General features: G+C 38.9%; 1 protein-coding gene and 1 long non-coding RNA gene across 6 annotated transcripts in view; both read right to left on the minus strand.

Moving 5' to 3' along the window:
- Nucleotides 1-714: 714 nt before the first annotated feature.
- LOC125167262 (uncharacterized) lies at nucleotides 715-18,329 on the minus strand. Its single transcript, XR_007152721.1, has 3 exons — nucleotides 12,140-18,329; nucleotides 2,778-2,874; nucleotides 715-1,334 (listed from the first exon to the last, which is right to left on the minus strand). It is a non-coding gene; the product is annotated as an uncharacterized LOC125167262 (long non-coding RNA).
- A 3,979-nt stretch (nucleotides 18,330-22,308) lies between these two features.
- The window catches only part of DDHD1 (DDHD domain containing 1), a 108,913-nt gene continuing 104,394 nt past the window's right edge, over nucleotides 22,309-26,827 (minus strand). For 4 of the 5 annotated variants that reach the window (XM_047862402.1, XM_047862400.1, XM_047862399.1 and 1 more), the window contains one exon: nucleotides 22,309-25,015. In XM_047862402.1, the coding sequence (XP_047718358.1) occupies nucleotides 24,834-25,015 (182 nt within the window). In that variant the 3' untranslated portion in view covers nucleotides 22,309-24,833. The remainder of the gene's footprint in view (nucleotides 25,016-26,827) is intronic. The other variant, XR_007152925.1, reaches the window with a different exon arrangement.

Genomic DNA, 26,827 nt, shown 5'->3' on the forward strand with positions numbered 1-26,827 from the left:
GCAAATATATATATCCATGTAAGGCCTAATTTGAAGCCATTGGCTGAGTAAATATGAACATAATGAAATAAAGGTACATTAAATTTGTTTTTGAATGTTTATTTTTGAGAGAGACAGAGCACGAGCAGGGGAGGGGCAGAGAGAGAGGGAGACACAGAATCTGAAGCAGGCTCCAGGCTCTGAGCTGCCAGCACAGAGCCCGATGTGGAGCTCGAACTCAGAACTGTGAGATCGTGATTTAAGCTGAAGTCAGATGCCTAACTGACTGAGCCACCAGGTGTAGCAAAATAAATGTTCATTTTTAAAGACGGAAATCAATAGTATTTAATATTCACTATATTGTCCCAACTGCATGGGTATGACATCATCACATGCTAAGGTTCCTTTATTATCAAACAAATCATGATAGTTAATTTACTTTTACTTGGGTAGAAGGAAACAACTTGAATTTAACACAAAACAGAATCAAAGGGAGTGAAAGATTTGCTAAATCTCCATAAAGTTGTCTTCCGTATGAGAAATGTTAGCTTTTATAAGCTCTTTAAAATTCAGAAGCAGGGCATCAGGCTCTTGATTTCAGCTCAGGTCATGATGTATAGTTCATGAGATTGAGCCCCAAGTCAGTTTGGGTGTGGAACCTGCTTGGGATTCTCTCTCTCCCTCTGCCCCTCTCCCCTCCCCCTTCTCTTCCCCCTCCTCCCTCCCCACTGTACATGAATTCTCTCTCTCAAAAAAATAAATAAAATTCAGAAGCAATTGTGAAAGTCATGTTTTTCTTTCTTTCTTTTTTTTTTTTAGCATTGATTGACCTTTTCTGTAAAAGATGAAGATAATGTTTTCACAAGACTCCCATCTAAACATCCCTTCTAACTTTTACATTATTTTTATACTGACATGTTTGTGACCTCAACATTCTCATAAGTGACTGTCCAATAGTTTGTACTGGCCTATATGTAAGTGGATTTGGTGTTCACCTAGAGCCTTTTATATGGCTTCTCTGTTCCTTTTTTTCTTATTTTAATTCTTGTCTTAACTGCCAGCCTATTATTGTTAAGTAGTTTTTTGAGAGAGGCTCATGGGTGCTGGGTTTCCTCTCCTTTTCATGTTTTGGAAAGCCTATCTACTAGAATGGCAACTTATTTTGTTAAGATATTCTTGGGTTACACGCTAGTCATTGCTTCTGTCTTTTGCCACTGGGTTCTGAGGTCAGTACGTCCCCTGCAGATAATTTGATCTTGTTGGTCTGAATGCTTGAAGAATCCTTTCTTTACTTTGGAACTTCAGTCAGGAGGCGAAGATAGGTCTTAGGGTTGAGCGGTCCATTTGGAAGTTTCCTGAAACACAGCGTGTTCTTTAATTCAGCAGAGTCACTTTGGTCTCAGGGACATTCTCTTCAGTATTTTTAATTGGATGGGTTTACTACTTCAGGAACACCATTTGTCATTACATGAGAGCACTTTCATCCAGTCCCCATTACCTACCCCCTTCCTACTTACTTTAATCTCTTAGTTTCTTTTTGTTTTAAAACTGCATTTACTGTGGTTATATCCAATCTTTGCTTTATGTTGTAATTCAAGTTTTAGCTGTTTCTTACTCTGTTCCTTGCTGTTTTTACTTTAATCATTTATTTTGTAATTATGTGGGTTTTTTTGTCCTCAATTTTTTCCCAGCTCATTCTGCTTTTTTCTTTTTTTATCACAGGCTATTTGAGCTCATGTTTTATTTAATTCATGTTCTTAAAATGTTGTTTTGTGGTATAAAGCATTTGTAGGCAATTCCCTTGTTACTAGGGTTTTTCTTTTTCCTTTTCTCCCCCTAGGGTTTTTCTAAGTTGGACCCTTTATCTATCTCTCATGTTTATGCTTTTTTCCTTTGAACTGGTAAAAAGCAAGTATGTTTGTAAAATAGCTTTGTAATTTTTTTCCCCCATCTGCTCACATTCTATCTAGATTTTCTACTCTCTATTTGTTTTGAATCAGGATTATTTTTCCTCTATAAATATCCGAAAGCACTCTGTTCCAGGGTGTTCTCCTCTCTACCACAGTCTGAGGGCTGGAAATTGTGGGTCCTCACACTTTGCTGGGACCTGAGATGATAGCAGGGGATGAAGGAGATCTACATCAACTAGGCAATATGCAGTCTTAGAAGATGTGTGCTCCGCTTCTCTGAAATTTTCTTAAATATCCTGGACAAGTTTTCTTTCACCCTGTTGGAGACTTCATCCTCCTCCTAGGGCTGAGGGGAAGAAGACTTCGAGGATTATTTAACAATCAGGATTAATCATTTAAACTGGGATTAAATAATTAGTAATGTGGATGACTCGAGAGCCTTACTTGCCAATTAGTTATTCAAATTTGTGGTATTTGGTGAAGTCCCGTTCTTGTTTGATTACTGTAGGTAAATATTTGCTTTACTCCTTTAAAAGATTATGTGTTCAGGAGCGCCTGGGTGGCTCAGTCGGTTAAGCGTCTGATTTCAGCTCAGGTCATGATCTTGTGGTTTGTGGGTTCAAGCCCTGCATTGGGCTCTGTGCTGACAGCTTAGAGCCTGGATCCTGTTTTAGATTCTATCTCTGTCTCTCTCTCTGCCCCTCCCCTGCTCTCTCTCTCTGTCTCTCTAAAATAAATAAACATTAAAAAATTTTTTTAAAACTATGTTCATTTCATTCGTCATGGGTTATAATTTTTTACCTGGAATTCTCTAATTTTTTTTTTTTTTTTAAATTAAGAATAGCGTGCTGAGCCATGTGGGAGAGAACTGTCCTGGAGTTGACTTACCTGCTGTGATCATGAAGATTCCCCTTTAAACACAATCATGTCCAATGAGACAGGAAAACTGATTTCTTCTTCAATCATATTTCGTCTCTTGAGATTACTAAAAAGAAAAAAAAGAAAAAAACATAATTAGAACATAATTATGAGCAAAGAGAAAAAAACATAATTAGTTTACTCTTTAATGCCTATTACCTTTGAGATATGAAGAATGGAAACTTTATGTTTTAAATCCTTGTTGGCTACCTTATTATCCCCATATCTCTGGTGGTCGCTGGACAGAACATGTTAACTAACAAAACTGATAGGTTTAATAGATTGGTAGATAAGGGTACTGGTAGATATCTAGTGTATCAAGATTTGTTCAAGGCATCTGAGAAAACCTTTCTTGATATCTGTCATTTAAGTGACAGGATAGAGGTGTGTATACTGGGTGATTAATCAAGTAGGAGGGTTATAGCTGGTTGTCTAGACAACCATTTCCTGAAGATTAATGTGTGGCCCTCAAACCCCAGGGAAGCCTGGTCACAATACGTACTTTGACACTATCCTCTGTAATCCTTGGAGTCTGGAGAAACATGAAAATCTAGCTTACCAAGTCTGTAGCAGCAGAAATCTAGGAATGAAAACTAACTGGATGACAGAATCAGTCCCTGAAAGATATTATTTGCAAGTAATGAACCCATATCCACAAAATGAAAATATAGGTATAATAGGTATTTATAATTTGGGCTGCCCGGCATCTAAAATCTTTTCCTATTTAGGAAGAATCCTAAGATAATGATAGCGAAGCAGCCCTCTCTTCTACTCTAGAGACGAAAAGTGCCACTATCCCCCTGGGACCACAAGCAAGGACAAGATCTAAGCACAACTAATCAAATGCTGCCACCTGGGACTATATTCTGAAGGGGTAATGACAAGGCTCAGGTCAATTAGGTATGCTTCATGGTGGCTCTGCAAGGGGGAAGGTGTGGGGAGTCTGGAAGGATGAGGTGCATATCTAATGACAGTAGAACCAGCACAGAGGTGGTAGGTGTCCTGATGCCAGCTTTGGGACAGTGAATGTCCTCCTGGAAAGTGCTATGTCCTGAGCAGCCTGCTCCTGTGCTGACAGCTCATCTGGGCCTTGCCTCCCTGGGCTCCTATGTGATTCATTTCTACTGTTCTTTGTTTTTGTTTTTTGTTTTTTGTTTTTTTAATTTTTATTTTTTATTTTTTTTTATTGTTGAGAGAGACAGAGCATGAGCAGGGGAGGGGCAGAGAGAGAGGGAGACACAGAATCTGAAGCAGGCTCCAGGCTCTGAGGTGTCAGCACAGAGTTCTAGGCAGGGCTCAAACTCCCAGGCTATGAGATCATGACCTAAGCCAAAGTCGGATGCCTAACCGACTGAGCCACCCAGGCACCCCATTTCTACCATTCTTTGATTCCAAGAGCCATGAGAATCAAAATACAGTCCATTTCTGCTATGAAACCATAGTTGTTTTCTGTTATTTACCATCAAGAACCTTGATAAGTACAACATCTCTGAGTTCAGGATCCAAAAATCAACTGAGAAGACCTGGATGCTTGGCAATTCATGTGAAATAGACCTCGCGAACTGTGATGTAATGGTTGTCAATAAAAGGGCATGGCTGCCAGAGGGCTGCAATGGGCAGGACAAAGATGGTCAGAGGCCATCTTATTTACTCTTCTGCTCTTGTGAACGACAACTTGAGTATATTTTCCTGTTCAGAGTGTTTTATTTTAAGGCAAAAAGGGACAGATTAAAATATGTACAGTGGGAGAATGGCCAGAAAGTTAATGAGTCTATACGAGGAGCTGGAGAAATCTAACTTAGAAAAGCCATAGGGAGGGGCGTCTGCGTGCCTCAGTTGGTTAAGTGTCTGACTTCGGCTCAGGTCATGATCTCACGGTTCGTGAGTTTGAGCCCCACGTCCAGCTCTGTGCTGACAGCTCAGGGCCTGGAGCCTGCTTCGGATTCTGTGTCTCCCTCTCTCTCTGCCCTTTCCCTGCTCATGTTCTGTCTGTCTGTCTCTCTCAAAAATAAAATAAACATTAAAAAAAGAAAAGAAAAGCCATAGGGAAGACATTCTATGATTTTTCAAATTACATTACTGCTATGGGCATTGAGGAGGGCACTTGTTGGGATGAGCACTGGATGTTGTATGTAAGCGAGGCACCACCGGAATCTACCCCCCAAAATCAAGAGCACACTTTACACAATGTACATTAGCCAATTTGATAATAAATAACATTTAAGAAACAAAATAAAATAGGGGCACCTGGGTGGCTCAGTCGGTTAAGCGTCCGGCTTCAGCTCAGGTCATGATCTCATAGTTTGTGAGTTTGAGCCCCCTCCCGTCGGGCTCTGTGCTGACAGCTCAGAGCCTGGAGCCTGCTTCAGATTTTGTGTCTCCCTCTCTCTCTGCCCCTTCCCCGTCCATGCTCTGTCTCTCTTTCTCTCTCTCTCTCTCTCTCAAAAATAAATAAACATTAAAAAAATTAAAATAAAATAAAAGCTAACCTGATTGTTTTGCAAAAAAAAAAAACCCCACAAATTACATTACTGCTGAAATAATTTTATAAAAATATGATACAAAAACATGCAAAATGGCCTTAAAAATAAAACAACATCCCCCACACCAATATTGAGCTCTATGTTTATATCACAAAAGGAGAGAGAAAGTGAGGGCTGAGAGTTTTCAGATGGGACCAGGATAAGAAGGGAGGGTTGTTTGGACACTCCTGTCACAGGAGAGTGAGCCTTGGAGGGACCATTTCCTGGACTCCAATCTGACTAACACTTTCCTCTTCAGGGCCCTTATTCCTGGGGTGCAGATATCCTTTACTCCAATGGTGTTCTTAAACTAACTATTGTTCCAGAGACTCCATTGTAGTAGAAATACAAGATGTAAATTTACTGAAATATTCCAAAGGTATCCTAGCATATACTATTGTATTCTTGCTCTGCCTTCTGCCTTCTAGTTTCTAAGGTGTTCACGTGAGTAATAAACCTTAAACCCTGTCCTTCCCCAAAGCTTCGTAATACATCTAAGGCTGTTTCCATTATCAGAGTGTCCCTGAGGATAATATTGATTATTTTGAATTAACTATTTCAAGTATGAAATAATGTTATACATTCATTTCTTACTTGATTATTTCTTCCAACTTTTATGTGGAATGGAATTGAAATAATTGAGGATATTTTGCATTTTTGAGAAATCAAAACCTCTGAAGGTAATTCAACTCTTTTGCAAGCTTGTACGCAAACTGGTTCTACCACTCCCCGGATGCCCTGGCGTCAAGCATTGAGAGAGGGTAGGAGGAAACGGAGGCCTCCCCACCTTCAAGTCTCCTTGGCAGAGTCAGGGACCATGTCTTCTCCCAGAGAATACAATCAGGGGATTCAATACTGGCAGAGTTTAGAGCGTCAAACAAGAGCTTCATTCAGGCTCCTGAGGGTTGCTACAAGTAATACTGCTGTGAGTATCCTGCTGACTACTGAGCATGCATATTAACTAGCTTAACTTTTGTTCCTTGTTTTCACAGTTATGGCAAATGATCTGGGTTCAGCCATTCCTCCTTCCCTCGGTCCTGTCTTGCAACACATCTCTCTGTGAAGTCTGATTAAGGCTAGAAGAGCAACGGAATGGGCTGCGAGCTCCTCCGCGTGAGGGTGGGGAGGTGTGGAGAGGAGGAAGCATGGTTTATGGAATATTCTCCCTACAGCACTTAGGATAGTCAAAGCGCACAGTAAAGGACTGCTGGATTGAACTGAACTGAAGGGAACGTAACTAGCTGTCTCAGTATACCAAAACCACGCACAGGCAAGGAATGCTTGCTAGGGATCCGCACATTAGATAAACCAACTTTTTGGCAGGGAGAGAAGCTAGGGATGTATTTTTCCTTGATTTTCATATTATAGCTTGACCCATTGTATAATAATTTATTAAGAAATAAAGGAACGGAGGAATGCCATTTTAAAGAAAGTCAATAAAAACAGCATCCTTTTAACTCCTGTTGTCGTACTAGGTTTATTGCTTAGGAAAAGTGATTCGTCAACAATTCCAAAATACAGAACCACATGACAGTTAAATTTATCATGATATTTACCTAGAAGAAAAAAATAATTAAGGACTTAATTCCATTTCTCCTCACTAAAATTTTATTATCTCTTTTTTTTTTTTTTTTTAAGAGAGAGAGCAAGTTGGGGAGAGGGGCAGAAGGAGAGAGAGAGGAGAGAGGAGAGAGGAGAGAGAGAGAGAGAGAGAGAGAGAGAGAGAGAATATGAATCTTAAGGAGGCTCCATGTTCAGCACAGAGCCTGCCTCAGGCCTGATCCACAATTCTGGGATGATGACCTGAGCTGAAATCAAGAGTCAGACACTCAAGTGACTGAGCCACCCAGGGCTCTCCCAACTTTTTTTTTTTTCAACAATTGTTTATATGGGGAGCAATATAAATGGCATATTAACTTTTATTTAAACAATAAATAATTTTATTTAAGCAATTAAACAAAAATATTACCTACACAGGAATTGGCATTATTATACTTAATACAGCAAAAGGAAGGAATGCATAAAGATAAAGAATTGGACAAAGGAAAATGGTAGTACTGATAAATCAAAAACCAACAAAATTAATAATTAACTTATTTTCTTTTTAATGGAGAAAGCACATGTGCTTAAAATAGGAAATGAAAATAGATTTAATAACCACAGACATGGGAGAAATTAAAAGACTTCTAAAAGCTGATTTTGCTCAGTTCTATGCAAACAACAATTTTTAAATGCACAAAATGGATGAATTTCTGGGCCAAAGTCAGATGCTTAACTGATTGAGCCACCCAGGTGCCACAGTAAAGTAAGATTCATATAAGGAATGCAAAGATGATTCGATCTTATGAAATATATCTATGTATTTCACCATATTAATGTTTCAAAGGAGAAAAATCATAGTGTCATCTCCATAAACGCTGATGAAGCATTTGAAAATTTCAACCATTTTTGATTAAAATGCTTAATAAAGTAGGAATAATCATTTTATATCACTCATACATACATACCCTACATGCTATATAGGCAAATACTAGAATGTTACCCTCAACACTATACCCAACCATCATTATCCTGGAGGTAATAGCCTATACAATCAGACAACAGAAATAAGTGAGAGGTATAAAAATTAGATAGTAAAGATAGAATATAAAGATGAATGTTTATTTATAAATACATAAATTATTATTTATAGGCAATGTGATCATATACCTGAAAAACTTGAGAAAATCACTTGAAAAAGTATGGCAAACAACCTGAATATTTCACTAAGGTAATTATGAATAAAGTCACATGAAAGAATCATTAGCGTTGCTATTAGGAAAGCTATATGAGATTGCCAATGTTGAACCTTTTTTGACTTACAGAAATGGCAATTTCAGGTGGGTCAGCCTAATGACAGATAAATAACAAACGCTGAGAAAACATAATGGGCAAAAGAGGTCATATGTAATGGTCACAAAAAAGGCAAAATAGTTCAGGATAAAATTAAGACGTGTTCATAATTCATACAAAGAAAACTTTCCAAAATTCTAACGGACACAAAACAAAACCTGAATGAAAGAACTTATCCTTTTGTTAGTTAGGAGGCTGCCAAGTCAACAAAGATTTCTGCATCTTCCCAATTAATCTGGAAATTTAATATAATCTCAGTGAAAACACAAAGACAAGTTTTTTAGAAGTAGAAAAATGGATTTTAAAGTTCTTATTGGAAAGCAAAAAACCAACCAACCAACAAACACCCTTCAAAGTGAGAGCCAAGAAACTTAAAAAAAAAAAAAAAAAAAGAAGAAGAATGAGGAGAAATCAACCCTACAAGACAGGGTAACATTATAAAACTGCAAATGAACAGTAAGGGCTTATTGATTATTTTAAATTGAACCTACTCGGGAAACACTTGGAGGAGGGACACTCAGACCCTCCTCTTTTCCCCTGAAAGCAGGAAACAAATGTCCTTTATGAAAAATAGCATCCCTGTAATGAGAAGTAAAAAAGACATCCTTATCAACAGAAATAGGGACACTGAAGTCGAGAAAGCTATAAAATAAGCTTTGCTACTTTTTCACTAATTTACTACCTCAGCCCCAATTCTGCATAGAATTCCTTTCTAATTAAAGCCCCCAAATGGCTGTTTTCCTTAACCTGCAAATTCCTCATAAATCTATCATCCCTTTGTATAAAATGTATAAAAACTGCATGCCTTAGTCATTTCTTTGACTCTCAATTTCATTATTGGGTCTCTGTTCGCAAGGAACAAAAATTTCTTTTTTTCTCACGTAAATTTAATTCTTAGTCCACCTGGAAGACCTTGAGGGTAGGGGAGGAATTTTCCCGCACGAAAAAAGTCAGGGGATCTCGCTTGTTCTCCCTCTCACTCTCCCTCTCTCTGGAGTCTCTCTCTCTCTTGCTCGCTCGCTCTCCCCTCTCTCTCTCTTCCTCTTGAGAGGAGGAAGAGAGAGAGAGGGAAGAGAGAGCGAGTGAGACAGACTTGTGAAGAATTTTAGTATGATAAATGTGGCCTTTTAGCTCCATAGGGAAACGATTGATTATTCAATAAAAAATGGTTGGACAGTTAACTGAGTGACTAGCTGGAAAAAAAAATTCACTCTATATCTCAAAATAAATTTGAGATAGAGCAATGGATTTAAATAGTAACACATGAATCCACGAGAGTACTAGAAAAAAAACCATGGAAAGATTTTTATGAGTAAATACTTAGGAAGAATTTTAGGAAGTTCTTTGGAGGAAGCAAGTTTTTTATGGATCTCAGGAGAAATGAGAGGTCTTAAAAGTCTAATTTCCTGACCAAGTGCTGGAGATTGGGTTAGCTGAAACCTCTGAAACTTTATTCTTAGAGGAAGGAGTGGGAAATCCAAGTAGTCCCTGTGTGCCGGCCTAATGCTGTTGATATAAAAAATGTATTGGACCATTTCACAATCTCTTGTGTAGGTTTTGAGTGGAGGGAGGTATATGCCATATGTCAGCTGGATAACCTTCTCCTTTGAAATTCAAAGGAAATTAGCTTGAGCTCTTATGTTCTCCCTCAAGGAAATCTAGGTAATTTCCAATTCCTAGGGTATTTTCCAATTCCCTCAGATTTTGGAGAATTAATTTATCTACTGTTTTGACCCACCATGGTTAGTATTGTGCACTTCTTTGTCCCCAAGGGAGGAATGGCAGCCCTTTGCTCTCCCTCCACCTTACATTATCATTCATACAAGACATTTGAATATGGAGCAAACTGTACAGAAGTTTGCTTGGTTCCTTCTCCCTTGAGACCCTCTTCACATCTTGTCACCTTTAACTTACCAGGGCTCTCAGGGCTCTCAATGCGTTGGTTCCATTCTCTTTACCTGCAGAACTATTTTGATCTTTTCCAGGCTTGCCTTTGCATATCCCAAAACTCATTGGTATGGATTGCAAAACTATGGTTCATCTAAGCGAATGTGAACCTGGAGCCTGCCAGGAGTACCAGCAAAGACCTTTCTTTTTGGCCTCTGTGTGAAGTAGGGACCAGATATTTCCTCACTGGTAGGAACTACTATTCCATTGTCCTTAGGAGGCAGAAGTGGCTACAGTCAGTTTTGGTCTTACATAATTTGCTTCTCCATCATAGAAAGGACCAGATTTCATAGCCATCTGAGTTACGTTCTCCCCCTTGCCTTACATTACTCACCGCATAAAAGAAACAAGAAACAATTCAAAGGTAAAACACTACAAAATGACAAACTCATTTATGGAGTTCCTAGGTCCTGTGGGAAAAGTACTCAATCTAAGTCCCGTTGAGCATACTTAAATACTATTCCTAAAAAGTTTGGACCATGCAAAGGCCAGGATTCATGGGCAAGTGTTATGATTTTTAAAGTTATTTAGGTTATCACGCTGACTTAAAGCCATGTCTGGATCGATACTCAGTTACTGAAACTCTTTCAGAATACTGAGACAGATAGTTAAATTGTCCTTTTAAGAGATTCTGACCCATTATTCCTCCAAATGTCTGGATAAGATATTTCTTTCCTATTTCCTATATTCTAAATTTTCCAATGCCCACCTCTGGGATAATAATCATATTGTTCAATACTTTCACAAGAATAAGAAACATTTATATTCTATGGTATTTAGACTGTGGTATGTAAATTTTTCAGAGATTATTCTTCATATTATTTTATTTCTGCTATTGGTGTTATATTGTTCGTTGTTTCTTATAGAAGAGAAAGCTTTTGGGTCAGTAATTTATGAACACAGTTAAAAAGTCAAAAGACACAAAAGACTATATACAACTAAAAGTGAGTCGTTCCCACTCTGTCCCTCACTACTTCTCTTTCGCAGAGGAAACCACTAGAAATAGCTTCTTATCTGAAAGATACACTATCCCCTTGCCCCCAAGTACACATTCTATACACTCCACGTTCTACACTGTGTACACACTGCTCTGCATTTGGGTTTTCACTTGAACATGTAGCTTGCGGATTGTTCCATACCTGTATATACAGGTTAGCTCTTTTGGTAGAATTGCCTTCTCTTTAAGTATCTTTAAGCTGCGGATCATTCCATTTTAGGAAGGCATTATCACTTATTGAACTAATCCCAATCAGTGGACACTTACATTGCTTCTAATTTTTAGCTCTCACCAACATTTCTGCAACGAATTACTTCGTATGCAGGCCATTTTACAGATAAGAGAGTATTTGAAGGGTATATTAGTGAAAGCAAATTGCTGAGTTAAAGGGTGTGAGCATTCTCAATTTTGATAGTTATTGTCAAACTGTCCTCCAAAAGGGTTGTGCCTATTCATGTTTCCACTAGCAAATATTTGAAAATACCTGTTTGCTAGTACCCTGATCATCAGAGCATGTCATTAAATTTTTCGATTTATTTTTCACTTGCTTGCTTTTTTTTTTTTTTTTTTTTTGCTGTCAATCTTACAGGTGAAAAGTGTATCTCAGACTTTTAGATCCTTCTCATGAAACGATTCAAAATGTCATCTTTATCATATACTAAATTTGTCTATTTGATGCATTTCTGGGCTTTCTGGTTTATTCCATTGGTCTCTGTTGTCTCTTCATACACTATTTGTATCATTTTGATCACAGTAGTTTCATAGTATGTTCTACTTTATCATAGGTCTAATCACCCTTACTGCCCTTCTTTCCCCTAAGAAATTTGCCAGCTAGCTTTTTCTTCTATATGAATTTGAGAAGTAGTTTGTCTTGCTTCAAAAAAAATCCTGTTGCATTTTTATTGAGATTGCATCACATTAATAAATTATTCAGGAATACTACTACTTGCTAAAGTTTATCATTGCAGACTTACCATTTCTTATTGTTCTTTTCAGTCATGTCTTCCTGATGCTTATAACAATTATTGATTCTTCACACCATCTTTGGAAACAGCAGGGAAGATAGAAGATAAAGGATTAGCCCAAGATTACATATGATAAAAAATCCTAAACTGGTTTTGTATCTACTATTTGGTAATGCCTCACCAGCAGATTTTACACAAATTCAAAAACAAAACATACTCTTCTACCAAGGATGAAATTTTCCTATTGCAAAAAGCCAGCAATGTGCAGCAACTATTCTGCAAATGTATTTCTTGTGTGATGATCTGTGGCCAAGCACAGAATGCCTTCCTATCATGGAGTAACAATTTCAAAGGAATTTTGAAACCAGAGTTGGCTTGAATGTTGTACAATGACACCCAGGATCTTGGCCTACTTCCCAGATTTTCCCTTTTTGGTTTTCTAGCAAGTTTGGTCATGCCTGGGAATTTGCTGAATATGGTACTTGGATCAGTGACTTCCTGAATGTGACATTGGGATCAATGGCATTTGTCTGCCCAAGGATTTGTGGAGTACAATTTTTAGAAGTACCGCAGTTGTAAATAAGTTCTTTATTGAACTGATGCTCAGGCACAAGGGTGCAAATATGAAGGACACTTTGTGAATTGATTATGGAAGGCAAAGAACTTGAGAGAGAATGTTCTATTATGAATATTGCATTACATACCTGGGCACACTGGTGTTCCAGCTGGAGGATCTTCAAGTTCTTAAATAAATATCAAATGGATTTAAGAGCTATCTTTAATGCCTCCTTTGACAAATGGCCACTTACTAAAGGTCAGCCAAGACTTGATAAACAGTGGATTATCTGCAGCATCCCAGGCACGTCCTACCATCACCCTGGCTCAGTTAACATGGGGAGAGCTGACAAAGAGCCTGCGTGAGTTACTGAATTACTTAGGACCCAAGCACGCGTTGACATAGATCTGAGTGTATTTTTGGATTACATTTCCAAAACTATTATTGTTTTCACCGTTTTGTTTCAGTCAGCATTTTCTTCTCAATGCCACATATAATTATGAGCTGACTTAGGTAAAATATTTTAAAAATGTGTAGTAGTACATATGTACCTATATAACATCTGAGATTATTTGCCATAACGTAAACGAGAACACTCTTCAGCTTGTCCCTCCAAAACAAAAAGACTACTGTACTCTGGAGTGTTATGCAAGAATCAGAAAGCATAGTTTACTGAATGCTCAGCTTGTTTAGCGACATACCAAAGAGTAGGACAAAGGCTAAAAGCAAAAACATGGGGCAAGTTTTAAGCAATGAACTTAAAGGTATACGGATGATGAAATATTTAATTATCAAGGCAGAGAACAGGTTGTAAAATCTAGCTAATGAAAATATAAAGAGGAGTTATTAATGGGATAGCTGTTTAATTAGATGATTCCTTGGTTTGTTTTAAGCAGGAAGAGTGTTGCCAAAATCACAAGATTAGACCTCTCCGAACAGAGAATGGTGATGGTGTGATGTCATCTATCAGTTGCCTTTTACTCCCACTATAATGGCCACACCTTAGGCTACAAATATTAACTATTTAGACATGAGAAATTAATAAAAGGTGAGGCAAAATGGGCAGCAAAAGGAAATTGTTATGTTAAATTAGGCATATGAAGTTAGGAAAGCATTTACAAGTCGAGGAAATGACATAATACACATTTTATGATTCTCCTTGATAGAATTTGTCTCAACCAGGTCATACGAGGAACGCTTTTACAAACATGACTGTGCTCCCAGATCTTGAAACTTACATGAAGTATTATTAGATTCTGTGGTCACAGGACTCAACAAATCTCAGTTAAGTGGAGAAGAACAAATTCATTATGGAGGTCCTAGGTCCTGAGAAAGTGTTCAGTCTAAATCCTGTCAAGTAGGATTGTTGATATATGTCCTGTGTGTGTGTCTTTATATTTAATTTGTACTTATATTCTGAAAGATTTCAGGGTCTGAATTCTGGAAAAGACTTAACACCATTAAAAACGTGGTTCCTGGATGATTATGACAGAGTATAATACAGGTTATTTTCAGTCTTCTTAAACCTAAGGTATGTGGATTGACCATTCCCAGGATGATTTTATTCTTAGGCAAGAATATTTAGCTGTTGTATGTACTGAAAGAAATATAGGTAAGATTATACTCACTGAGCAACCCATTGGTCAAGACATCAGCCTTTTCTGCTCACAGCCCTGAAGGAGGCAAAGTAGGATGTGATCACCTTGCTCAATTTTTCTTGTGAAATGTGCGCATTTCTATTCTACTTGCAAGCACTGTGGTTATTTCTTTTACCAGCAATAGAGACCACAGGCAGGGGAGTAAGCTAGAATTCTGAGTCACAATTCCCAGGCCTCTTCCTACGGATATGTATGTGGAGTGTGGTCCTGAGGCCCATCTGGAACACTTTCCCACACATTAGGCCGGGAGAGGCAGCAGGGCACAGGCTTAAGGATCCCTACAACATGGCTCCACCATCATCTTGTGTCTGTGTGACCAGGCACCGGCTACCTAAACCTTTGTGCCTTGGTTTCCTTGTTGGAAAATAAGGCCTGACAACAGTGTTTACCTCGTAGAGGTATTGTGAGGGGATGAAGGAATACATCTAATATTCCTAGGACAGTGCTAGGTACAGGTTAACAGTGGTTTTATATACAAGCCACTCGTGAGGATTTAATAAATTTGGCAAGCTGTAGGCTTCCATACCTATGTATGTAGACATATCAAATCTTTTTTACAGTTGAGGGGGAAAAATGAGCAGGGAAAACTTTGAAAACAGGTGGTGGTAGCAAATGTTTACCACCATAGATCCAGTTGAGAAAAATTCCCAGGCTTTGATGTGTCAGAAACAATTGTTTTCCAACTTGGCTCCAACAGCCCCCAGACAAGACACCCCAGTTGTTCCCATTGCCTGAGTAACTTTCCACTGTCACTACCTGTGGGACCAGCTTCTCTCCCAGACCTGTCCTTCCCCTCCACTGTCCTTTCCCCACATAAGTCATCTTTAGTGCATGTGCTCCAACCATCAGAGGCAAAGTTTTGTATAAGGACTGACCTTGGGGCATACTTATATATGGGTACAAACCTTAGCCCTTCCCCCCCAAAAGTTGTAGTCCCAAAGTTAATATTTATTTGAAACTTGGGAGTACACTCCCCTCTTTATAAACAAAACACTAAAGCAAAATGTTCTAGTCTCTCACACAAATTAATTGCCCGATTACCATTTCTCACGAATGCCATCTTTTTCTCCTTCCATTATGTTTCAGTTGCAGAGAGGGTAAATCATAAATTACTGTCTAGTATAGAGAGAAACATTCTGCAGCTGGAAGGAACTGAGAAAGCACTGTTTTTTGATTTTTGTTTTTTCTCAATCATGAATTCAGTGATTACTGACTTCAAAATAGGTAACGGTCCCATAAATGGGAAAAAAGAACACATTCCAGGGTGAAAGGATGGCAAGTATAAAGGTAGAGAGATGTGAACATGCATTGTTATGTTTAGGGAAGAGTATATGGCAAGAAGTAAATAATTTTTGGTCTCCGTAGGAAACTGCCAGTGAGTTACCACGGGCCCAAGTTGGGGAGTGCTTGTAATTGCATCTAGCTGGCCACATTCATTTGGTGCCGGTTAATTGGACTAGCTTTCAAAAGTATGCTCAAGTTCTATTTTGAACTCTATCCTGACGTACTTCCCACTCCTTTGCCACGCCCTAAGAGCTCATTTTGCCTTCTTTGGTGGTGGTAAAAAGCAAGGTCCCTTTTGTCTGAGCCTCATGGTTCCAGGTCGCGTTTGCCTTTCCTCAAGGTTTTTCCCAATTCAGCAATTCCCATGAATTTTCATCAGATAGTTTTCCCACTAGGATGCAAATTCCATGAAAGCATGAATGTTCACATCTTAAAATTCACTGTTATTCCTAGTTCTTAGAATTGAGCTTGGTACATAGTAGTCTAGATATCATTCAAAAAATTTAAGAACCTATTATGTGTTGCCCTATGGAGGGTCCAATGATGATTTAGGTATGCTCTCTACTTTTAAAGATCTTACAAATGAGGAAAATAGATATATAAACAAACTCCAAGTCAAGGAAGAATGAAACCAGTGCAACTATTGAGGTATACATTGCTAATAGGGGGGTGCTATGGACTGAACATGTGTCTCTCCCAAATTCATATGCTGAGACCTAATCCCCAATGTGATAGGTTTAGAGGTGGGGCCTTTGGGAAGAGGTTAGGTGACAGGGTGGAGACCTCTCAAATGGGATTAGTGCCCTTATAAAAGAGATCCCAGAAAGTCCTTACCCCTTCCTCTTCATGTGAATGAGGAAGCAGACACCGAATTGCTGGTGCCATGGTCTTGGACTTCTTTGCCTCCAGAACTGTGAGACATGTTTATAAGGCATCCAGGTTATGCTATTTTTGCAATAGCAATCTGAAAAGACTACAGCATGGGGCTCACAAGCGGTAATTAATTTCAACCAGGGGATTGAGGAAAGGCTTCACAGGACGTTGTCCTCAAAGAGAGAATTTTCATTAGGGATGTGGAGGTTATTTTTGGTCAAGTGATCATTAATTTGAACTCTTCCATTTCCAAGGGACAGAAACGCATCTCAAAATAGTTTACACAAATACAAGGAAAGTGTAACTGGGAAATCTGGCTTCAGCTCTCCCAGAACTCTTGGCCCTGCTCATGTGTGGATGCTGCCTTCTCTCCCATAGCAGATGGACATAATCTATGTTGCAGGAGGAAGGGGTGGAGTTTGGCCACAGAGAGCTCCATGTTCATATCACATTGGATTGTAGTTAATAGCCATAGAAGGTTATCTGCATTTCAAGGCCAGCAAATAAGATCGCATGGAAAAGTCTCTGCTCAGTCTAGTTTCAGTCATGGGCCTATCTCCAAGCTAATCACTGTACCCATTGCCAGGCCATAGTACAGACAGTGCTAGGATAGAGCTGTGTTAATAGGGACTCATACAAAGCAGAATATAATTTTAACCAGACATGGGAAAGGTTGCAAGAAGACTTTTGTAGGATTTGTAGCTCTATTAGAACCATATAGAGTGGGCAGGGCTGGGGTGGTACTTCATGAGAAGATCAAGAGGACCCAAAAAGAGAAGAAATAAGATGTTGGGCAGACGAGTACGACAGGTAACCATTATACTAAAACGCATGCACTCGTAGGCCAATGGGATGCAGTTTGCTGTCACAGAAATTTGATTGCCAGGGATAGGCAGTGGGTCAGGCAGGAGACTTAGGATGGGCTAGGTCACGGGGAGCCTGCACTAATAAATGGGAGTCGTCAAAGGGCTCAACTGAAGGAATGTTGTGATCAGACCTATGTTACTCTACTTCCCCTTTCACAGAAACATCACTCTGGGCTAACTTTTCTGGAACATCTAAGCTGTCAGACTCTCACAACCATGCACCAAGTCTCCTCTTCCAGTCCCGTTTGCCTTTTCTTTCTCTAGTCCTCACACTATCTTGCCTCAATTCTATATATAGTCCTGCCATCCTGGCCACTTGTTTCCCCACCTAAGGTCAATACCCCATTAAGGAATTACTTTTGTCCAGCACTGAAATTCCTGGATTCTTACAGCATACATCTAAAACCCTACTTTTCAGTCACTGTGGCACCAACCAACGGGAGGTGGAACCATGCTAGCATGTAGCTAATTGGCATGGGTTAATGGGGTTAATTTCTATCACTTATCACATATTCAGATTAGCCTGAAAGCTTGAGAACTGTGGTCATCTTTTGAACTCTGGACTGGTAAACTGTAATGGATTAAACTGTACACGATCTGAACATGCCAATCTCTTTCTTTACATGTATTTTGGTGTTCTTGAAGGGGTCAGTGTGTCCCTGTGGCCACCAATCCTCCTAGTGGGAGGTGGTACTGTGGCCATAGCTCATGAATGTGTAGATTTTAGTATATTTTACCCTTCATAAACTTTTGGGGATGATTACCATAAACTGTATAGGATCAGGAGGATTATGATCCTAAGAATGCTTAGAATAGTCTACTCTTTCAGGCTGTTACCATAGGGCACAATTGCTTGCCCCTAGTGAATAAGATAATGAATGGATCGATTCAGCTAGAGAAACATAGTATAATCTGAGAGAAAACTACATTTACCCCCTCCCCCCCCCACCTGCTTCCCTGACATTATTAAATGTGCATGCACTAGCTCCAGCTGAGAAAAATCAAAACGGAACAATTCTAAAAAGAAAATTATTTTTTTTGCCACGTAAGCAGATCTCTGCAGAGATAAAATAGGAGTAACGTTTCCATAAAAATTGAAGTTTCTGAGAAAATTAACCTTTCTTGACTATTGAAAATGAGAGGTAAGAAAGGAAAAAGAGAAAGGCCACCTTCTAAGAGTCGTTACTGCAACCACTGGCAGCATTTCGTACCGTTAGGGAGAGTGGGTGAACATTAGAAGAGGTCACAGAATGGGGCACCTGGGTGGCGCAGTCGGTTAAGTGTCCGACTTCAGCCAGGTCACGATCTCGCGGTCCGGGAGTTCGAGCCCCGCGTCAGGCTCTGGGCTGATGGCTCAGAGCCTGGAGCCTGTTTCCGATTCTGTGTCTCCCTCTCTCTCTGCCCCTCCCCCGTTCATGCTCTCTCTCTCTCTCTGTCTCAAAAATAAATAAAAAAACGTTGAAAAAAAATTGAAAAAAAAGAAGAGGTCACAGAAGCTGAAAAAAGGAGACAACATAAGAGTCTCGGGAGAGTCATAGTGCTGGCTACTTCTGAGAAATGTACCTAGCAGCAAAAAGCAAAAAGCTCCTCAGACTCTTACTGGCAGAGTTTGGATTTATTATGACAACCTTAGAACCAAAAATGGCTATATTTTTCTATGACAAATCTCACAGGAATCAAATATTTTCAGAGATCAAGCAGAGAAGGTAGTGCATGTGGTAGTGTAGCCAAGGGAAGGTATGAACAATGCTCGATGTTTTCCAGGAGAAATCATTAAGGGTGAAGTGCTAATACACTTGTTTTTCATCTTACTCCAACAGAAGACCACATGTAATCTTCCTAAAGAGTGACTCCCCAACATATCCTGACAACAGCAGGGTGGGGAGGAAGCAAGTTACGAATAAGTGAAAAACCATAAGGTAACAGACAATACTAAGCACGCTCCCACCCTTATCCAAACACAAAGGCAGGGGAAAAGTTCCTGCTATCTGCCAAGAGATTATTTGGGGTGGGTGGGGGTGGGTGGGAAACAAGCACACACACCCCCACAGCAGCATCAAAAATTTTCCTATTCTCCAAAAAGTACTTAAATTAAAAAATTTCTATTAGTTAACCTATGTTGGTACCATTTTGGTGGGGAGTTGTCATAAACTGATAAAAGGCCAACATACAAACACTAAGGAAGGGAGTGAAAGGAATATCAAATGTTATTTGACGCTACGCAACTTCCCTACCAAGGTTGCATTTGTCACCAAAATGGAAAACGAATAAAAGATTCTGGGGTATCCTTTTTTTCTTATTTAATTTTTTCATCCTTTGGTTTTTCTTTTTCTTGAGTATGTTGAGTCTGAGACCTGAGAGGCCCTCTGTCCTGATCCGGTAGGACACTCTTTAATGAGTGCCTTGGAAACAAAGGAGACCAACTGGGGAACCCACACCCAGAGCCACTTGTCAAGAGCCTGCAGCCAGTAAAGCTTCAGATTACACAAGAGGACTGGGTGGGGTGGGAAGGATGCACAAAAACTGAAAGTTTCTGCTCTTCAGAAGTTCTGATCTACTAGGGGAAGGAAACAGGCAGTACTGGGAATGGGTTGGGGTGGGGGGTGCAGGGGTGGGGACTAGGTTCTAATTCTGACTCTGTCATTGGCTGGCCACGTGCTCTTACGGGGTGGGAGTAGTCACCTGTCAAATGAAGAAATCACATGAAGGGGCAACTCTCTGTAAAATGAAGTAACAAAATGTGATCAGCATTTCTCAAAGTAGATTCCAATTAAAAAAAAAAAAAGTCTGGTTGAATAAGTTTGGGAAAACTTCCCTACCCTGGTTGATCCCCAACAGTACCAGATAGATTCTTACTGGATTTAGTGTATCAAAGACTCCTAGAGTCTTGCTGTAAAGGATTTTTTTAAATTTGGCACTTCCCAAACGTATTTTCTGGAAAAAAAACATCTGTTGACATTTGCAGAACATGCTTTGGAAAACATTGATTTCTATGCTGCTTCCAGCTTTAGAATTCTATCCTTAGTCGTTACTTTTCCATACAGACTCCATCACTTCCCTTCTCTACTGCTGTGTACTCAGTCTTTCATTGAGTCTTTGTGCTGAACCTCACATGCTGCCTCTCCTCTGGCTTTACTTTTCATGACTTTATGCTATTCAAATGTTCACATGAAACTCAAACAGGGTTGGACCAGATGACCTCTAAAATCTGTACAAACCCTGAAACTTTAGGATTCTTTGGTAATTATCACAAACATCCACTGAAGACCGAAACAGGATGTATATAACTGAGGCTGTTCTCATCACAGCACTGATATCTACTAAGAACTCTGAGATGAAATTCTAGATCCTGTCATTCTGAACACTGCTCTAAACTCAATACTATATTTCCTTGCAACTTCCTTTCCCCTGGACCAATGCAAAAGGAGAATACACAGGAAGACAGTGTGGGTTGTATGGGCTCTCTAGATCCATCTAGAGGAAATATAGTTAAGAGTTCAGTGGGGGTGCTTCCTACCAAATCTTCTCTTTGTAGGTACAGCAAAAGTTTTTCACGTAAGTTATTATAACCCATATTGCCCATACCTCACCATAAAAATATTTAATGCAGGTGTTTCAAATTCAGTCAGAGGACCATCCAATTCCTGGCAGAGGCTTGAGGTCCAGGAATGACAGCAGAATATGGGTAAGAGACAACTTGAGAATATCCACAGACGTCAACTGGCCAACACTCAGTTTAGTAAAATTCTAGTTCTTTCTCTAGTGTATGATTATTATACCCTCTTTTTAGCTCTGCCTTGACCCTAACTTAGTGTCACACGTTTCTTCTTTAGCTCCGTTTCCATGCCAACAGGATTGTTTAAAAATACTTTTAAGACAGGGGCACCTGGCTGGCTCAGTCAGAAGAGCATGCAACTCTTGCTCTCAGCTGTGAGTTCGAGCCCCACATTGGGTATAGAGATTAAACTTAAAAAGACATTAAATACTTTTAAGACATACTCAATTTTCTCAATTGTCCAAATGTAGTAGCTGAGAAGACAGAAATATTAACCAACCTAATTAATCAGAAAGCCATTCAACTATTTTTCCTCTACTGCAGGCCTTACAGCAAAACCTCTAGGTCTGGTCTGCTCCACTTTAAGGGGCTCAGGTGCCATCATTGAAATGAGTGGTGAGCTGTGATACTGCCCTGACGGTTTCTTTCCCCGGCTACTCTGCAGGGGAATGCAAACCTGGCATATGGTGTGTGAAATGCCTTGCAGACTAAGATACCTCAGCCCCCAAAGAGGAAACAACAGAGAGAAAAAGAATGAAGATGAATGTTCACACATCACTGCCTGGAGGCTTCTACAGAACATGTGCAGTGTGAGAATTTTCAAAGGCTGACAGATGCGCTTTAATAGAAAGAGGTAAAAGATAAGATTCATAAGGCTTGCTTCACATTTTATAAAGGGATAGGTCTTGGGAAGCCCAGTATACTTTATAATTATGTTTTAAAATACAGTAATGTTGGATTATAACATAACTACTGCTGAAAATAAAGTGATGAGGGGTGCCTGGGTGACTCAGTCGGTTGGGCGTCTGACTTTCGCTCAGGTCATGATCTCACAGTTGGTGGGTTCGAGCCCTGGGTTGGGCTCTGTGCTGACAGCTCAGAGCCTGGAGCCTGCTTCAGATTCTATGTCTCTTTCTCTCTCTGCCCCTTCCCCACTAGTGCTCTCTCTCAAATAAATGTTAAATTTTTTTTTTTTTTAAAGAAAATAAAGTTACGAACTAACAAAAAGGCTTTAGCAAAGGTCAATTTCAAAGTAAAAATACGGTAAGATTTAATCCAAAACATTCTCCTTATTCTAAGTTTTGGTAATTCTTGGGACCCTAACTGGATTAAAATAGAACGATATGACCAGTACTCTGAAGAATCATCATAGCGTGTACACAAAATAGAGAATAAATTTTTAATGGTATCAAAAACAGAACTTTTTGGCCAATTTAGTACTTGCTGGAATAAAGTTGCAAAATGTTACTCAGTAACGGACTTAGCTTCTAAATCAAGCCGGAATTACACATACTCTGTATATTACTTGAGTATATACAAGTACATTCCATGATAACATGCAGAGACATGGAAACAAGAAGAGTACTATCAAGTCAAGATCACCATCTCTATTCTCTGTTGATGAAATACACTGAAAACAAAACACCTGTTCAGTAATCCAGAATAGCTAATTTTGAAAAGGGGGTTTTAAATGTTGCTCTTTTCAAGAACTCAGATAAACTCCGTGGGGTTAAATTTGATTTTGTTTTCTCAACGTGAAAAAAGAAAAGCAGATAATCTGCTATAGCTATGGGAATATCTTTTTCTTTTTCTTCCATATCAAATTAAAAGGTTTGATAGACTTACTGTCCCCAGGAAAAAGGACTCCTCGCATTCTACTGGTAAGAATGAATCCCTTAAAGCTCTCAGACATACGAGTGTCACACCACCTGCAGCAACATATGCTTAAAGTACCTTTAATGAGACGGTCACATGAGACAGGAGTTTAATTTTCCTGAGAACTAAAGTAGACGTATGAAATAAAACAGGGTATGAAAGTGACCTGAGTTCACAGGAGTCTCTAAATTCGAAAGAGATTGCTTCAGCTTTGCGAAGATCTCATCAAATGCCTTTTATAGCAAGAGTCACATATTTGGTCACGGGGCTTCGGGGCCTTTTTAAGCACTCAAAAGAAGTGCTTTATGTTGTGCAAATTCCATGAAAGCCCAGGACAAGGGACTGATGGTGCTCAGGAAAACCTACAGGTGAGCCCACAGATTCCACGGCTTTTTGTAAAGAACGGAGTGGGTGAGATGCACAACTGACCAACTTTGCTCCCAGCTTGACAATTATTGGGCAGCTAAGAAAATCCTTGGAAGATAAGCAAAGACAGCACCTTACGTGGAACCTAGGGGAAGCCACTCAAAAGTGAGTTAGTTGGGGTAGAGATGGCTACTGGTCTCTTCTAAGTAACTCCTCCTTTGTATGTGAGAACCACAGAACACATACGACAAGTAGGACAAAATATCGGCTTCACAGTCTTCTCTCCAAATTACGCATTGCAACTTCTGTTATTATTACTGTCTGCAAACTACTAAGAGGTCACGTGGGAATTGTAGTCACTGAATAGCATATAAAAGAATACAGTGCAGCTTCAATCTGAGCTCTTCTATTTGCTCTGTAATCTAATTCAAGGCACTTTAAAATGTTTTGGTGCCTTAGTGTATTAACACGAAACAGGAGGAAAACACTCATTTACTTACCTCAAGGAGTACTACAGAGATGACTGAATCTTAAAGCACTTTGAGCTCCTCAGATGAAAAGCACTGTGGAGACAATCACAGCGGAGGAATACTCTTCCAGTGCCTCGGGATCCTGATCTATTGTGTCTTGTGTCTCAACCATGTTTTCTCGAACACTTCACAAGTAAAATCTGTGAGTGGCACTCCATCCCTTTATATACGTTAATTGTTTGGCACACAGATGGTTATATATTGAAAATAGTTGTAGTAGTCACCACTCCAAAGTTGTTTACTAATTTTCCCATAAGGTTAATGAAATGTAGCCATGATGGAGTACTTTGTGTCAAATTTAGAAAACTTTAGCTTTCTTCTGAGGTACATGTGACATAACGAAAAGTTCATTTTGTTTTCAAAATAACTGAACTAGTGTTATTTATGTGAAACCACAAGTTTTTAATGACAAAAATACTGAAAGTATGCCACAGTGTCTATATATTCATCTGAAGAGTACAAAGATGGAGTTTTGAGGAAAAAAGGGTCTTAACACTATAGAAAAGAAATGTGGTTCTTAAATTGTTCAAAGGAAACATTTTAAAAATGTAATGCTTCATGTATTGAAATAAAGCAGTTAGAGGTAATAAATTATAAATACAGTAGTTCAAATATTGTTTCTTTTTTTAGCATTAGTTTTTCTAAGCAAGTTAAATTCAAAAACACCTTAAACTCTGTTATCCTCTTCTGTCAAAGGACCTGTGGAAATAGAAGCTTTTGCAGAAATCGACAACAGTAATAACACCTTGTGGTCTTTACGTAGACTACACTGGATCTTGACCATTTTAGAGTTACAACATATTTTGGTTAATACATTAGATTCAACTCATTAATATGCCTTTATATTTGGGGGAAATTGGATTGTGATTTATAACGTAGTTCACCCAAACTCAATTCCAGGTCTTGCTTGATTCTCTGCAGGAGGCTCTGTCAGACTCATAATTAAAATGATGAAAAGTGTAAATAACTTCTTTCAGACTGAAAAAATATTTGTTTTTTAAATAAAGTGCTTTAAATTCAAATATTTCTTGCCCTAAACAAAACTGAAACACACTTAAACCTGAAATCTCCATCATATCTTGACACACATATTTTAACAGGAAGAAATCAGTTTGGGGCCATTAGTGTCCTTCAAGAGTTCAGATTGGATCTAAATTGGGTTTTGCATTATTATCGTGCTCATGTTTGTACATGAAGGTTAAAAGAAAGAGGGCAACATCCAAGGATGACCAATAGGCGGTATGAGATGTGACAGCTGACCAATAGCGGCTTTCCACAAGGCCTTCTCGGAGTTCAAAGTCAATTCTGTGATCCAATTCCACTGAAAGGAAAAGAAAGTCAAACAAGTGAATAAGTATTACAATATGTTCTATATAGACTTTACCTAGAGTTGAGAATAAAAATTTAGCTAATAGAAATGATTCTTTTATCCTTTTTTCCCCCCTCTTTAAAGTGACTTTCCACTCTAATCTCATGGAAAACAAACGAACACCCAAGACAGACTCAATAGCTCAGGATTCTATTTGGGAGAGTCCTTTCCTTTGTATGCTTAGGTCAGTATGGGATAATAAAGGAATAAAACAAACAAATCACTTGGTATCATAGAATATGTTTGGAGTAAAGAAACTGGGCTCAAATCCTAGCTTTCCCATTTAATCTTTGTTCCTAATCTGTAAAATAAGGAAAACAGCCCTCTGGCAGAAGTGTGGGCCAGGCTTATGTGCAATAATGTCTGGGAGTGCATGCAGCAGGTCACTCAAAGGCCCTCTCCATCACCTCGTTCTGTGGTTACTTTTTGTAGTCCTAGACTGCCTTCCTCCCCATGTGGCCACCATGGCACAGCCTGGTCCCCATGCAGTCAGCAGGGCCTCACATGTGCCTGAGACATACAAGTCCTCACTAAATGTCTGTTTGATAAAGAATCCACTGGGTGGCTGGGACAGTTAAACCAGGAGGAACAGTGGTGATCCCTGGGAGGAAGGACTTCATTTATAACAGCGCTGCGCTCAAACAATTCAGTGAATTTAATCAAGTCTTTTTCTAAAAGCCACAGAAAGTCCTTGCAATACCTGTTGGAGAAAAATCAAGGCTATAAGAGAATTGCAAAGGATCCATTTAATAAGTCCTTAGAGATAAAACACTTAGAAAAATAATACTTTGATCTCTAGGAATTCCTTTAAAAGAGTCAATGAGCTGTATAAGACTTTGAAGGAGCTATCTTAAAAACAAAGAACACCCAAATCTTTGTTCGAAGTGCCAGAAGATGTAGCAAGTGGCAAAAATCAACGAGGCTGGAGAAAAAGTTGGGTTTTGTTTTACACTGGGAATTCGGTTAGTTGCACATGGGAAATCGTATCACTCTAGAGAATGATTTCATATAAATGTTTAGCTAATGCTTATTTTAAATAGGTATTTTGTGACAATATCTTTTAGTGATTTAAAAGGGCATAGAGTTGTTACTTTTCTATTTAACTATGCTTTTCTGACAAGGAATGCCCACTGATCTATCTGTATATTTTAAGGTTACCCTTAAGCAGCATAAATACCAATTAGGTTATAAAACACTTGTAAAATATATTTACAAATTTTTTAAAACTTTTTTTCTCACTTAAATTACAATAAGCTAATCCGTAATACAGCAGAAATAGCTGAAATCTATATGGAGAACTGGGGGGTAGTAATGTCTGAATTTTTTATCTCTTGTACTCCATAGGACATTTGAGTTCGATTTGTCGGCACATTCTGGCACAAGATACAGGAAGATGAAAAACGAGGAATTCTCAGGCGTGAAGAAGAGAAGTCAAGCTGGAGGTAGTTACAAAGAAAAGAGGAGAAATAAAATGAAAAACAGAAGAGATGAGAAACCCACACATTAATATCGGCAAAGACCACGAAGTTATCATTTCTACTTTAAAATGCCACTGTAGAACAGCCTTTCCTAGTCCAACGGCCTTAAGTTAAACTTTTGTTTTAAAGTTAAAAAAAAAAAAAAAGGGATTTGTGTTTTGTTATAACAACTATTATTTGGCTTTGATTTTACGTCCCTGAGATTTATTCTTAAATGTGGTTACTGTTGTGAAACACTGCCTTTCATATACTAGACACTCAAATGCTGAACTTAATTATTGCCCTA

The sequence above is a fragment of the Prionailurus viverrinus genome, chromosome B3, assembly GCF_022837055.1.
Source record: "Prionailurus viverrinus isolate Anna chromosome B3, UM_Priviv_1.0, whole genome shotgun sequence".
Classification (NCBI taxonomy): domain Eukaryota; kingdom Metazoa; phylum Chordata; class Mammalia; order Carnivora; family Felidae; genus Prionailurus; species Prionailurus viverrinus.